This window comes from Calonectris borealis, chromosome 2, assembly GCF_964195595.1.
Source record: "Calonectris borealis chromosome 2, bCalBor7.hap1.2, whole genome shotgun sequence".
Taxonomy (NCBI): Eukaryota; Metazoa; Chordata; class Aves; order Procellariiformes; family Procellariidae; genus Calonectris; species Calonectris borealis.
Genome location: NC_134313.1, coordinates 123482173 through 123497549, shown reverse-complemented (window position 1 = coordinate 123497549; position 15377 = coordinate 123482173). Strand labels below are relative to the sequence as shown.

Here is a 15377-nt window from a genome sequence, read left to right as displayed (position 1 = left end):
TCCGGCGCTGCAAACCTTCCGTGCTGCCTCGGAAAGAAGGTTCCGGCCCGCGCTCCCGGCGGCGGGAGACAGTTTACTCAAAAGTTAACATAAAAACTCCCGAATCAACCCAAAGACGTGGTTGTGCGTCAGCCATCCCCCACACCGCTGGCCTCAGCGGCTTCCCAAACCGGCCTAGGGGGACAGGTTACCCCCCCCCCCCCCCCAGGTGAAGGCACCTGCCCTGCGGCACTACCTGGGGTTTAACCTGGGCCCTGGCTGGTGGCCAGCTGGGCTTATCCGTGCCCGGGGGCGGCTGCTGCCCGAAGGCCCCGCGGGTCAGGGCTGCAGCACCCGTGGCCGATGGGGCTTCTCTGACACAAGGGGAAGACCTTACCCAAGGCAGTGGTGGGAGAGGATGTGCAGAAATAGCCGTGGGCACGCTTTCCCCTGACCCCGCCAGCACTGCCATCGCTCCCGCGCCTCCATTCCAGCCGCCAAAATCCAACAAATAAGCGTCAATAAGGGAAACTGTCCCGTGGCGGGTGAAGTTTATCGCTGGCAAGCACCACGTAGGCACATAGGGTTGCAGGACCCTCGCATGGATTCAAAACCTTCCCCCACCATGCAGGCGTCGAGCGGACGCCTGGGGGGTTTGGGCAGAAACCTCTCTGCTTTATCAAACCGCTGCAGGGTGCGGGGCTTAAGTGCTTCAGGAGCTCCTTGCGAGCGGGTAGGCCACTTAAGAGTGGGAGGGCAACATCTGTGGCAAGTATTATATTTAACATTGTAGTCAGCGATGTTACTGGCAAAGTTAACGCAGGTGGGCCAGGCAGAGGATGTCTGGGCAGCCTGGCGCAGGGCTGGTATCTCTGCCTCTCTGGCTTTCATCTGTATTCAGAATTAATTCACTCTTTTTTCTGAGCAGGGCACCAGCACAGCTGACAGTGCACTAGGTAGGATAGTGAATGGGTATGAACCCTAGATTCCCTTTTGGCTTCAACAGAATTTTAAAGATACGTGACCGTTCAGCGTGGCCAGCCGAAGTCCGTCATTGCTTGTCCTCTTTACCCTGCCTCTCCGTTTTCTTCCCCCCTGTGGTCTGTGTGTGTGTGTGTGTTGCATTTGAGGCTTGTGGCCAGCTAACCAAATCCAAGAGAAGCTGTAGGCACCTCAGAGTGGATAACAGTGAGCAGAATTTTGGCGTTCGCACCCAAAACTGATCCAGAAAACTACCAACAGCTTTCACACACACACTCCTGTATTTTCTCTGTGGGAAATGGCTCTTCCTGTAAATAAAGAGAATAAACAACCTCAGAAATGTAACCTTGTCCTAGGAGTCCTCCAGCTCATCCTTCTCATTCCAAAAAATGTGAGTGTAAATGTACCTATGTTTTGTGCCTGGAATGTCGATGCTACTTAGGAGTAAAGGGAGTTTGTCTAGTACCTCTCTCACTCTGGAAAGGTTGGAGATAAGTTTAGATTTACATAGCAGGTGTGACTGCAAGACCCATACTCCCAAGTGAGAAAGGTCAATCTGAATAACCAGTTGGGTTCTTTCTGGGAGTAAGCCGTGTCCCGTTTGAGCAGCTGGAGAGCCACGCTGAAGGAGGCAGCTCTATTAAACTCGTCAGCAAAGATCTTACAGCAATACAATAATGAGGCTCATTAAGCCATACACTGTTCTATCACTGTATTTGGTGTGTGGGTAAACCCAAGGGATGCAGTTGAGTGTTGCAGACCTGCAAGGCTCTGTCATACAAATCTGCTCAGAACAGGGGCCTCAGGTGGAACCCGTGCGTTTTGGAATAACATCTCTGCAACCTGCAGCGAGCCTTGGCTTAAACCTCTGCTCTCCATTGCACCCAGCAGGTCTCTAACGATCAAACTGTAAAACTGCTAGCTGTCATCAGTTCTGTACCTTTGATATTTGGAGACTAAAAGAGATGTTTTAAAGCAATACTTTTATTATAATTTCATTTTCATTTCATACCTGTACACTCTTTCATCAAATGCTATAGAACACTATATTACTTATCATGGTAAGAACTTTACACAGGTAGGTTTTACCTTGGGGTAATAAGCACTTAGCAGTATTAGTGCTTTTTTTTATTATTGTAGACTTAATTTCCCCTACACAGCTAAAAATACAACTCAGGTCAGTATCTGACTCAAAAATTATGGATGTTAATGTATTTTGGGCTAATAGGGATCAAGAATATCTTTGAGTATTCTGGGACTTTTGGGTTTTGAATCGGATTTGAGAGACAGTAAAAAGGAAGGCAGGATTGCAGTATGCAGAGAAGATACTTTAAATCATCAATTACCTCAAAAGGACAAGATATAATTTATTTTAAAGGAGTTTTCAGAATTTAAAATGATCCATCAAAAGGCAGTAGAAGTTTAAATTTGCATTAAAAAATCTACAAGAAAAATTGATGGTGGTTCTGCCTACAGGCAGAACGGCCTCGCTAAAACCCTAAGTAGATAAAGCAGGAGAAAAAATGCCGTTTCAGAGATATATTCATATGCTTAATGATATTACTCTGCACAAAGCCCATACTATCTTACTGCACTGAGTAACTTGGAGCAATGAAAATAACATTCAAAGGCTCATTATAAAGCCTTTACCATATGGCTAGTTTTGTCTTCTGTGCATTCTCCTACACCAGCTCACCACACTATTACGTGCTTGTTTTACATGCTGGAATCTATGTAGATTGAAGGAGATTTCCAACTGATTTTTCAATATCATGGAAGTGTCTTTTCAAATACCTTGAGGGCTGCTACAGAATTGCTGATCTATATTACCACTGATAATGATTTGTTTTTAAGTAGACAACATTTATAATCTGGATTGTGTGAAGTAAACAGAAAGATCTGCAGCAACTGTGATTCTCTGAGACACTTACAGATCACCTACATACAAGAAAATGACTGATGGTTTATATAGCTCAGCATACAATAACCATTGAACAACCACATGTTGTTCTCTGCATTTTATGTGACGCTACATTATAGAAGCACCTTGTAACACCTCTGCTAATGAAGAGCTGTAACTGCCCAATTCCATGTAACCATGAACACTTCAAAAATCAGTTTAGCCAAAGATCGTATGTACCAGAAGAACAATTTATCGGATTCCTAATTTTTTCTTGCTGAAAGTTTTCTTTTTCTTTCCTTCAGTCTGGCAAATAATAAAGAAAAGGCTTAACCCCTCCTCAGCTGTGCATTACATCCCTAAATCCATGCCCTGGGTAAAGTAATACTCCTTACATGGCGAGAGCACCGTCATGCCTCTGAGGATCTCAAATTGCTTTTCAAGTATTAAAGTCCCCCACTACCACTGTGAGATATTTATGAATACATGGCAGTGACCTTCATTTTACAGATGAGGAATCTGAGGTACAGAAAAGTTAAACAACTTGCCCAAGATTACAAAATAAGATACTGGAGGAGCAAAGAACATGGAGTCATTGATTTTTCAGTCATGTGCTTTAACAGCTAGAAAATGCTCCTTCTGAGAATAGAGAAGGAAAGAAAAAAGGGGGGAAATGGGAATAAGAAACTAGAGATGTAGATAAGAATTAAGATACGTTGGCAGAGTGGTGTATGAAATATAAGGGAAAATCACATTAACTTCCAGCTGAAATACATCCACAAAGGGAGAGATGTGCAGTCTGCTGGGGCAAGCTCTCAAATGAACAGTCAGCCATTAAATGGAAATGTGGATTTGAGATCTATTAGTCGGGACATCTTCAGACAATTTATACCTATGACCAAGTAATACTGGCTGCTGTTCAATATCCGATCAGCTGAAGGAATCTTTACTAGCAAGCATGAACGATTGCGCTGCAGGACATAGATGGAGCAGAACTGAATGTGCTGGGGAGACAGCCCCATGCATCTTGGCTATCCCATTGCCTTCACTTTGTGGTACAAAATCATCAATCAAAGCTGATTCCATGGAAGTTACTTCTAAAGGAGAACCAGGGAGCTAGAGTTCTACATTACCTGCAAACTCATTTAAAAATACATATTTCTAAAACCAGAAACCCTTGCTCACAGGTGAGATTTTCCAAAATACTCAGTACTGGCCCGAAACAGCTTCTTCTGGAACTAGCAACAAGAATGTTTTCAATTCAGTGGAAGCACAACTCATCCAAAGCTGTGCCCTTCAGACAATCCCACACAAATTATTTTTGGTCAAATTTTATCCTTAACTTCTAACAAGTCACATCTTTCACTATTGTCTTTCAGCAAATAAAGAAGCCAAAATTCAAACACTAAGAATAACAATGATCTTCATTTATATACATAAATATTTCAATGGAAAGATCAATCCACTGCCAATCTGTTCTTGTGTGTCCTCTTTTAAAAAAAAAGGTAGCTTGAATATTCTTTTGGTACAAACCCAGTTTTTCTATCACACACATGTGATATGTGTGTGCATGAAGTTACAAATCACTGGTTGTCACAAAATCAGGCTGTGCAAAATTTCTTTTGGAAAACGTGTCATGCAAAGTTGGATATTGGGTGTGAGATAAAAAATACAAATGAAACAAAATAAGAATTCCCAAATGTAAGAAATTATAAATTTGGGTAGCCAAAATACAACCCATTCGAAAACCAGCCAGATTGTTTGGATTAAGTGGGCGTATTTTAAGACATGCAATCCTGATGGATCACGCCCTGTGAGCCAGATCTGTTTATAGCTACAGTCTGAACCCTTCATAACAGCTGGATGTCTCAGGCTTTTGAAAAATGGCTACTCAGGCCACAGACTGAGTGGGCATGTTCGGGTGCCCATATTAGAAGCCACTAACATTAGAAATGCCCATGCTTCAGGCCAGGTATCCCTTGAAACACGTTATTACCCTTTTCTTGGAATTTGGAAGTTGAAAGCAGGCAGTCTTGTGGCAGAGAAAGAAATAAAGACAACAACTGCAAAACTGTGTTGTTTTTATTTTAAACATGCAAAATACAGTTCATGCATCTGCCATTTTGAAAAATCTCTCAGTTCATAGCAGATTAAACCAAAGACATTTTGGCTATCGACTCTCAATAAATATTTCAAAATGCTTTACAGTGTAAAGATAAGAAATTTAGCAAAATTTCAACAAACCTGTATAAAAACCAGATACAGATAACTTTTTATTTCAAGGCGACATGCTGTAATGTAAAGAGTTCACTTTTTTTTTCTGGATGTTTTTTTCTCATAAAAAGTTTTCAACGATACAACCGCTTAACAGATTTAAGCCTTTAGGCTACACATGCAAAAAAAATGGTTATTTTAGTTAAAAATCACCAAAACGTGCTATTTTTTTTGTTTCATTTTTAAGTACAGTAGTTGTAGACAGTAGCATTTTTCTTTTTTAATTTTGTAAAAGAGTGCAGGCAGGTTCATGGAGCTAGTGTCCTGGAAGACTCGTACTCTGACATACATTTTGGTTTTATCCCTTTGCCATTGTAATAGTCCACGACTTGGTTTGGAACTTCAGCCAAAACGCTTTTTGCTAGAGCAGCTGGGGATGCCTGCAGGAAATGGTAGAAAACACAAGTGTTAACCTGTCTCTCTGCTAGAAGTGCCATGGGTTTTAGAGGCACTGGTGCCATGAGATCAAGGTAGGAAGTATGGTACAGAAATGGAAGGCAAAGAAGACTCAAAGTGCGTGGCACTATTGCTGGAAACTCATTTCGTGAGTCAGTTTGGGCTTGGAGCTGTTGTTGCCTGAATGTACACTAAAGCCAAAAGTGTTCTGCATGTTTTTCAGGTCCGTTTGGACTATTTTAAGTTCAGGGTAACTGAACGTCCCTGCGCTCTGGGAGAGCACCATATCACAATGAAAAGGGCTGCAAAGACTTCATTCATCAGTACTCAGTGAGGAACCCTGCAGAGCTTCAAGTTGAACATGAATGGACAGCACTGTAAAAGGGCCATTCTGCTCTTCAGGATCTGGCATGGTGTTTTAATGGCTGGCGAGGTTTTTAATTCAATAAAAAATATTTTTTCGTTGGAATTAAACCACGGTCATGAGAAAGCTTCAATCCTAGGCTTTGTGGAGGCTCTAAAGCTCTTCCTGCAACGTATAAATGGTGGGTGTCAACCAGACTTAAGAACTGATGACCCTGAAATGTAGAGATGGATATAGAGATGGCCACTGGCTTTCGCCACAGGCAGGGAGGAGGGCTTCCCCTCAGTGCAATGAGAAACCATGCCCTCCATTGACAACACACAGTTGCTGCCTCACCCCCTGACAATGCTTTGTTTTAAAGAGCGGGGCCTGTGTATGTTTTGTGAGCAACCGTTATCCCATGTGCTGCAGGGATTTTCCTCAGCCCCTGTACTCAGTGGTGACAGAACTGGGCTCCTGTTCTCCCATGCAGCTCAACAGCACCCTCCTGCCCTGTGTTTTGGATTTGCTTGTTTCTAAGTATTTGGGTAGAGCTGATTCCAACATCCCCGGAGCCAGCCTGCCCGACCATGTTCCCTCTGAGCCCTCCACAAAAATGCAGTAAAAATGCAAATGCTTAAACTTCAGTTTGAGAAGTTTAAACGAATGTGTTTCTCTCCAGATAGAGCACACATGGATCACGCATTGCAGCTCAGCTGATGCATGGGAACTCCTCAACTGGTGGCTGGGTCACATCTCTTCTGCATACCAAGTACTTTTTCCCACACTAATGAACACCTTCCTCCTCACTGTCTGTAATATTTTCAGCCAAGTTTCAAAACTATCGTGTCACAAAGTATTTGTATTGACTATTTATTGTGCTACTCTATTTCATGGGGTGGCATCCTTATCCTTCCAGAGTCTTAAAATTAAGCTTACATAGGATGTAAATGGTAAACTATTCATAGGCAAGCTAATCCAGGGGTGCAGAAAGCCCCTGGGCTATTATAAATTCCAGTATCAAATGTTACAATACTACAAATACAAAGATAATGCTAGCAAAAGTAGAAACAAAACTGGTTTTTGTATTTTGGTATTTTGAGTCACATATGTGATTAGTAATGAATAAAATGAACTGCTATTTCCCTACTGTGACATTTATATAAAAATATTTGTGCAGGCAAAAAAGCCTGGAACATTTCTGCATGAACAAACTGGCAAAGCAGGGCCCATGCTTTGTGTGACAGCGCAGCAACGGTTCTCAGGTGTTACACAGTAACAAAACCCATTTATTTTAGTCCTTCAAAGTGAAATGCATGGTTCTCCACAATTGCCCTGTTCTTGCCTAAACCTGTTTTCACTGAAATCAGCAGAAAATACCCCTTGGAATCAGGCAAATGGCTGATTTCTATGTTGCTACTGAGAATTACTGCTTTTTTAATCTCCTTCCCGGTGTGCCAAAGCTGTATATACCTCAGCCTGCCTCTGTGCCCTCTTACCAAAAATACAAAATACAACCCCACATAAAGAGTAAAGACAGGGAGTGGGGGAGAGTCCTGGGCCATCACCGCACACACACAAGGAAACTTCACTCTGCTCTATCTTTAAAAATGCTGGGCAGCAGTACTTGCCACCGGTTTCTCTGGATCACATGTAGTCCACGTGTCAGAACATGGGGCCAACACTGACCCCTCTGCATCATCCTCCCGTTGCTACTCCTCTCTCTTCTGACGCCACATCCATTCTTGCTGAACGAAGGGTCAGCCCTTCAGAACAGGCTCTGTCAGGGCTCAGATGCACGGCTGAATCACTGCCACTTGGGGAGTCAACTCAGCTATGCACTCCTCGCCCAGCGTGCATGTGAAGTAAAAAGCCTTTCGTTGAGGTTTAAGCTAACAAATTTACTGTGCCCACAGGCTCACAGGCAACGTGTGGCCCCACACAGGGCTGCCTTGGGGTAGCTGGCTTGACTCCGTGCTTCAGTCTGAACATGGACAACTGTTGCTTTACAGAGTTTCATCATGCTGGTGATGTCTGTTCGTCCTGGGGCTCTTTCTAGCAGGGAGCATCCCAAAACCAGGGTTAGGGGTGATCTCCTGTCTGACGATTTCGGCCACCTGTACCTTACATACTTTCGTGGTGGTAAAGCACTCTTCTAGACCAGATGGTGCAAAGCAGCATTTGTGTAAGTAAGAATCAGACCCAGTAACTTCTGAGCTAAAAACCAGCCCCAGTTCAGCAGTGCTGTGTCAGGGTTACCTTCGCTGGGTTTTTAACACAGATGGCACATTAATGTTTTACTGTAACGTTTTCTCCACTGTTTACTTGCTGTGCTTGAAGAGCATCCTAGCAATAAACACCTCAAGATGAATAGTTCTCAACTGATGGCTAATACACAACAATCAGATCAGCCAGCAGCAGGAAAATAATCCCCTATGATGGTAATTGGTGTATATTACAAATGACTGTTGATTCAGTTCTATAGCTTCACCATGCTTAATCTTTAATTACAATGCATAGTGCAAAACATTGCTCCTTGTAGTGGTTAAGAGCTATGCTTTCCATGCTCATTTGTGATATATGTGTTATTAAGTCACAGTTGTTAGCCTTTATGATTAAGTACAACGCAGAGTGGAATACAAGCTACCTGTGGCATCAGATTTGTGCGCAGTAAATGTATCATGCATCCTAAAGGCATTTCAGCTCTTAAAATATGACTGTGAATGGATTGAGACAGGTGATTTTCTTCAACTACATTTCAGTGATTGTGAGCATCACTGTTCTACAGTTTCAGGTGAAGGACACTCACATTGCTGGGGTGGTGATAATCACAGAGAGAAGAAATTCACTTGGATTCAGGGAAAATATTTTCCCTTTGTTATGTTCCCGTGTAGTGAATTGCACATGTCACCCACTATACAATGGGACATTTTTTAAAATAGTAATGGTTACCTTGATTTTATCAAGCCTCTGCAACTATAGGATTTGCCAAGAATCACTAGAATTATTATTTTGATAGCTTCAAATACATTCCTTAAAGAGAGACTCAAAAAGATAAGATGCTTTACTGAAGTACTCCTGATACTTTACATCATGTAGGAGATTAAACCCCTATAATAAAGATTTCTGTCTACATTGGGTCTTGAGCCAGTAAAACATTGAAGTGGCTATGAGGTTTTAGGTATGTGAATAATTGTACCTAATTGAAATGCGTTAAATGCCTGTATGAGTGCCATGCAGGATCAGAACCTTCTCTGAAGTCAAACTTATAAAATAAAAGAGATTCACTCTATAGGTTATTTTTACAACTTCCTTCTCCCTCCTTTCAGTTTTCTCACAGGGACAGCTTTTGGATATATTATTTTTGATCTCTTTGGATAGATATGAGATTTTGAGTTCCAGGCTGACCTGAGAATTGAAGTAATGAAAAAAAATACTGTTTGGGTTGACTCCAAATGAGTTTTGGTTTACTGTTCCAGCAAAACAAAAAATAATTGCTCACAAGTAACATTTTCTTCCCTTCTTCTGTCAGTAGTAGAGGTAATATGGATTTAGGCATAAATAAACACTTGATTTATCAGAGAAATCTATAAACCTTATAAAACTTGATTTGTAGTTTTTCTAAAAAGATCCTTCAATTTTTTTTTTCTATTTAATAATTGAATATCCTCAATACCAAAGGTATGTTGACCTAAATACAAGGTACATTGACAAAAGGGATGTGATTTTTAACTAAATACATCTTTCACTTAAAGCTGTTAAATGTAATATACTGATTTATGGCAATTCTTGTGTGTGATCAGAACTGATCTGACAAAAATCCCCAAAATGGGTTAAATCTGCATTTTTCTGTGGGGGGAAAAAAAAAGTTTGAATCAAAACATCACACTCATTTCTACCATGAAAAATTATTTCACTAGTTGATGCAAAAGGCATGGTCTTCTGTTTGTGCTGAGGATAAGTAAGCAAGATAGCTGTGAATGTCACTTTGTTCAGAGAGAGAGATTATTTGGGATATGACAATAAAGAAATTCAACCAGAAGTGGCTATTGTTATGGGCACTCATCCATTACACTGACATTTGTTGGAATGCTGAAAGATCACAATAAACAGACTAAATATCAAGTTGCATAAGATAGATTGACTTTTCTGATATAGAAATACATGATCTATCTCTATATCTATATTATCTCTGCTACTTAGAGAAAGGGGGAGAAAAATATCACTATTTAACAAGAACAATAAATTTTTAAGATTGCTATCCTCTCCCAGTACTGGGGAAGTTAATCTGAAACAGCTAAAAATGATACATGCTTGTCATTTGACCAGTGCTAGCAATTAAAATCACACATAGAATCACTCACAAGTTAACACCAGAGGCACAACATATTCAGTGCCCAGAACCGCAACTGTCAGCATTAATCTATTCAATCAAGGATGATTTCAACTTTGTTATAAAATCACAAAATGAAACTAAAAATAACAAATGCAGCTGGCTTTGCCAGTTTCTTGCAGAAACATATTTTCAACTAATTGAAAGTAGGTCTAGCACTAGCCCATAAATAACTTGCCTCTCAACACTTTTACAATAGACTACAGTGCAGCACTATGCTCTTGTGATTATCTGATGCAGGGCTACGAGCAGGTCGTGCTCATACTTTGTTCCAGCAAATAAGTGACTGAGTGGCACTGTCAACATAGAAATGTATGTATCTACAATTCAGTGGCAAATCTGCAGCCATTTGGCATCGTGTCACCAAACTAATAGCACAAGGTGAGTTTTACCTCCTATGAGGCTCCATTCTTCACAAAGGTAGAGGGAAAAGAGGAACAAGTCTGTTTCTCTTACTCCTCAGTAGGGTTTGCAAAAGTAAGAAGTGTGTCTAGATCTAAGACAAATACGGCAGAATTGTATTTTGAAGGGAGAAAAAAGAACAACTCTTGAGAAGAGGAAAATAAAATGAAGGTATTTTGGAAGTAGCAAAAAGAAAAAAGTCTCCTGCGGTAACAAAAAGCCTAGAAAAACTAAAGAAATGTAAGCACTGCAAACCCATATGCAGACTAAAACTGACCCAGAACTGAAAACTTCTGTGTGACAAATCCAGATCTAAGGACCACTAGCATATGAGAGCAGATTGGAAAGGGCAATCTCATGAGGAGAATGAGTCAGTTACGCTGTGCGGTAAGGAAATTTTCAAATCAAATATCAAGGACATCCTTCCTAGACACTGGGGTGAGCAAAAAAACAGTCCAGAGAACCACTTAAATATGACAGAAGGAATGAGGGGAAGGAAGGGAGAGAAAGATGGAAAAACAGAGGGAAAGGGATGTGATCAGTATCGCAGAGGAACACAACGGCCATTTCACGCCTGTCTCTACCCAGCTGCTGAAAAAGTCCCTGCGACAGATGCTGCAATGTAGGGCAGGTGACCGAGGAGAAAAGTACATGGCCAAGGGATTATTTCAAATTTGGCAGTTTAATGCTGGGTCTCTCCCCTCCTCGCCTAGAGAGCGTCTCCTACACCACGCTGGGCTCAGACAGGAACAGCTGGCTGAGGGCACAGGGAAGCTCTTAGTAACAGCACTTCCTTGGATTTGTTCTTATACAAAATTTGGGTAAAGGGTTTGGAGGCAACCAGGATGCTGTGGGTGGATTGTCCTGCCTTTAAGAGCTTAGGGACCTAAATTTCAATAAGGAAACAGCCTCCTGGGGAACACTGTGAGTACAAATCCACAGCCATTTCAGCTGCCTGTGGAAATGAAGGGATGGAAAGCAGAATACAGTAGTCCTAACAGAACAGATGCAAAGAGAATGGAAAAGAAATGGAAACTAGGAAAAATAAGTCAGGGAGGGCAATCAAACTAAAATCAGGGAGAAAATGGAGGTAAGGACTGGCACCACAAGAAGTACATGGATTCTGCCCCATCTCTTCTTTCCCCACCCTCACCATCTCACTAATGGAGCACATTTCATTCTGTATTCACTTTTTTTCTCCATTTCTGACACCATAATGCCATAGACTTACTAACCACTTCATGCCCATCCAAAGTTAGGCCCAGCCCCAGGGACCGTTCACTGTATGTTATATACATTCACCCTTCTGCAGAATGGATGGAAAAGTCAGCTTACATGTTTGAAGTTCCTAAATGGCACAAACTGGACAATGTCTCGAAGCACAGGCTCGCCCTTGGGAGACCTCAGGATCCCATCATCACCATCCAGCATCTGCATGTCACTAAAATCGGCGTTCCCCACCCCGACGATGATGACTGACATGGGAAGGTGAGAGGCATGGACAATGGCCTCTCTGGTGTCAGCCATGTCTGTGATGACGCCATCCGTCAGAATCAGCAAGATGAAATATTGCTGAAGTTGTTGGACAAGAAGTGAAAAATTGTATCATTAGTTAATCTTCCAAAGCTGCTTGCCCTTTTCCAGTATACAAGTGTTTCTGGTAACTCACTCATGGACTTTTTTAAATAGAAAAGAGACTTTATAGTGACTCAAAGGTTGAGTGCATGTCCCATCCGAACCTCCTCAGCTACTAATTTCTCCTCTTCTGGAGTTTAGCTGTAGTTCAGGTAATTTCCAGGAGCTGGAGGGAGCCAAGGGATGCACAGTGTAGAAAAGGGGTTTTCTAGCTGCTAGGGCTGGGAGAGTCAGGACTTTGGCTCAAAAGTCTGGAATAGTCCTGAGATCTTCACTAGCCCTATTTTCCATCTGCTGCACAATCACTTCTGCTGACAGTTTCCGATTACATTATTTTTCCCTTTGGGAACCGGTGGGAGGCAGGGAGGAATGGGGTATTGAAGCATTACAAGCCTGTGGCAGAGCTGTCAGGGAGGTTATAACAGCGCTTTGCAGAGGTGCTTTGCTACCAGGCAAGTGGGGTGGGCGCAGCCATCTGCAAACTGGAGGGTGACCCACTGCTGCCTGTGGGAGAAGCACCACACCATGGCGGGTCTACTGCATTCTGCAGAGTAATGGGGTCCCTGAGGAGAGCGAGGGCATGTGCAGGGAGGAATATATCCATCTTCAAACACTTCATACAGAGCCCTGAAGAGAGGTTTCTCTCGTTCTCTAAAGGAGAGCAAGCAATTTTGTGCGCTTGTCATTTCTTTCCCAAAACTCCAAAGCCCACTGAACTGGGATCATGGGCTATGACGTATCTTCACTTGGTAATGGGGAAGAGTGACTCTCACGTGGATCCTTTGTGAATTGTTAGGCAGCTGGAGTCATTTAACAAATGTACATTAATAGGAAAAATGAACAGGTCATAGAATTTGGTCACTCTGCACGAGCAATACCAACATACTAAGCATCATTAAAGTTTATGTATACACAGCTATATAAACTCAAAGTGTTCTGTTCATCACCTCCTGCCATGAATAAAACAAAACATGCAGGGAGAAAACTTTATCTTGAAGACTCATGCTATAAATTGATTTGTTTTTCAAACAGAAAGAGGGGAAGCTTAGGTTTAGAAGAATGAAGCAACTTACTCAATATGACATACTAGTTCAGAGGCAGCACTCGGAACCGAGTGAGCCACCTCAGGATTAGGTGGGTATGGAAATTCAAACATAGCAATTCCGCATTTTAGGACTGGGACCCTAAATACTATCAAGATCCTGGAAACAGCAGTGGAGTGACAATCACAAGCCCAGACTCATGAACAGAAATGTTTGGGAACTGCTGCCTTAATAGGAATTAAAAAAAGGCTCAGCACATGAAGAAAGCTTAGAGCGAGCTCTAGGCCTGGTGATGAGATGCATGCCAATGTACAGCTCTATTCTGTTCCTATACATAGGCATTTTTCTTGCTGCAGTATACGAATTCTCTCTTACATCCTTTACTCCCACAGCACTGCTCTTGTAAATGTTTCAGAGCTACTCGTTCACATATTCTCTCCAATTCTCTTATTCTCCCATTCTGTCTGGAAGGCAGGAGAAAAATAAGCCTAACGCATTTCAAAGATGTACATTTAAAACACAATCTATGCTTAAGTCTTTTAGCCCAAGAAATCTGTCATGGATTTTGTATCAGATGCAGGCTAACAGACTTGTCTCCTGATTTCTAAAAGGAACATGATACTCCATATCAGCAAATCAAAAACTGTATCACTACGATTTTCAGAGGAATGGTTGGAAAAATCTCGTAGTTGAACAAAAAAGTTTTAGTACAGCCTCTGCTAGAGACTTGGAATTGGGTAGTCTGTGTAGGGAAACATTTGAACTCATCTTCTTGTATGATGAACACCTTAGGGCTTGGCCCCTAAATTTTTGTAACCTTAGTGGTGCCATTTATGTTTCCACAGTGAAGAACTGGGTGTGTTACAGTAAAACAGCTCTAAAAGCAGGAAACAGAACAGTGGGGGAAGAATTTAAAGTTGTGACTATGGAAGCTATAAAGACTAGATACGCTGCTCCAGCTGACACAGACTCCAGCTGCCTTCTGTGAAGGCAGTTAGTGAAAACTGTGAAGGCATGATTCACATACATGAAAATGCCTTATTTTGATGGCCTACAAGAGACCCACCGTAAGACAGGAAAAAAGCCAAACACAGCATGACGCCCTTACCGAGGCCTCCTTGGTATTGGTTTCCTCTGATGCTGATTTTGCCACCTTCTGGATGATGGGAGCAATGTTTGTCGGCCCATACAGCTGCAGCTTGGGAAGGCAGCTCTGATAAGCCTCCACAACACCTTGTATTCCTGACATGAAAAGCCACACAAAAGGCAAATAAATGTGGAGCACATCACTAATATCATGCTTGTTTAAAATGTAAATAAAAGATGGGTGCTTAATGAATAAATGCAAAATATCACATGATTAGCAAGAACTAACAACTTCAAATAATTTCCGAGAAGCTGTCTCTAGCTGCCTTGAATCTAGTTTGTAATATATAATTCATTATATCATGCTTCTCCTTCCCAGCAGTTTTTAATGTCTATTTTCCAGGTATCAGCTTGCAATGCAATAGCTTCCATCCTTCTCAGTTCAAGGTGTAAGTGATCACTTCCTGATCACCAGCTAAGATTTAGGCTAAAAGAGTAGACGCAAATTAAACACACTTCAACACTTCTCTCTCCTCCTCTTCAGATAAATATTTATTTCTGTTTATCATGGTAGTTACCAACAAATTTGCCCTTTGTACTTACACCTTGGAGCTGTCAAGGAATTCAAATATCTTTTCAAATACCTGACTCCCCTGTGCTAAGAAAATAATTTTTCAGGGTGAATTTGCATAATTGCTCAATTGCGACTATGACCAAAAGCTGTGAAATCTTGGAAGAAACAGCAGGATGCTTTGCAGTCTACAGAAAAATGAGCTTTAGTCAAGAAGTTTTGATGGAGAACTAGCTATTTTTGGCTTTTTCATTTCAGGATAGATAGCCAGACCAGGGAGAACAGACTTCTGCTGACACACTTGACAGATCACAGAATGGAAATTGGTGTTTTCAATCATTGAGAAGAAGGATTTCTTGAAGTGATGCATGTTA

At 41.7% G+C, this 15377-nt stretch overlaps 1 protein-coding gene across 2 annotated transcripts in view; it reads right to left on the bottom strand.

Annotated features, from left to right (window-relative positions):
• Positions 1–4924: 4924 nt before the first annotated feature.
• CPNE4 (copine 4) overlaps positions 4925–15377 on the bottom strand; it is a 257286-nt gene continuing 246833 nt past the window's right edge. For both annotated transcript variants that reach the window (XM_075143282.1, XM_075143281.1), the window contains exons 14-16: positions 14455–14588; positions 12004–12240; positions 4925–5514 (exon numbers count right to left, since the gene is read on the bottom strand). In XM_075143282.1, coding sequence (XP_074999383.1) covers positions 5383–5514; positions 12004–12240; positions 14455–14588 — 503 coding nt within the window. In that variant the 3' untranslated portion in view covers positions 4925–5382. The remainder of the gene's footprint in view (positions 5515–12003; positions 12241–14454; positions 14589–15377) is intronic.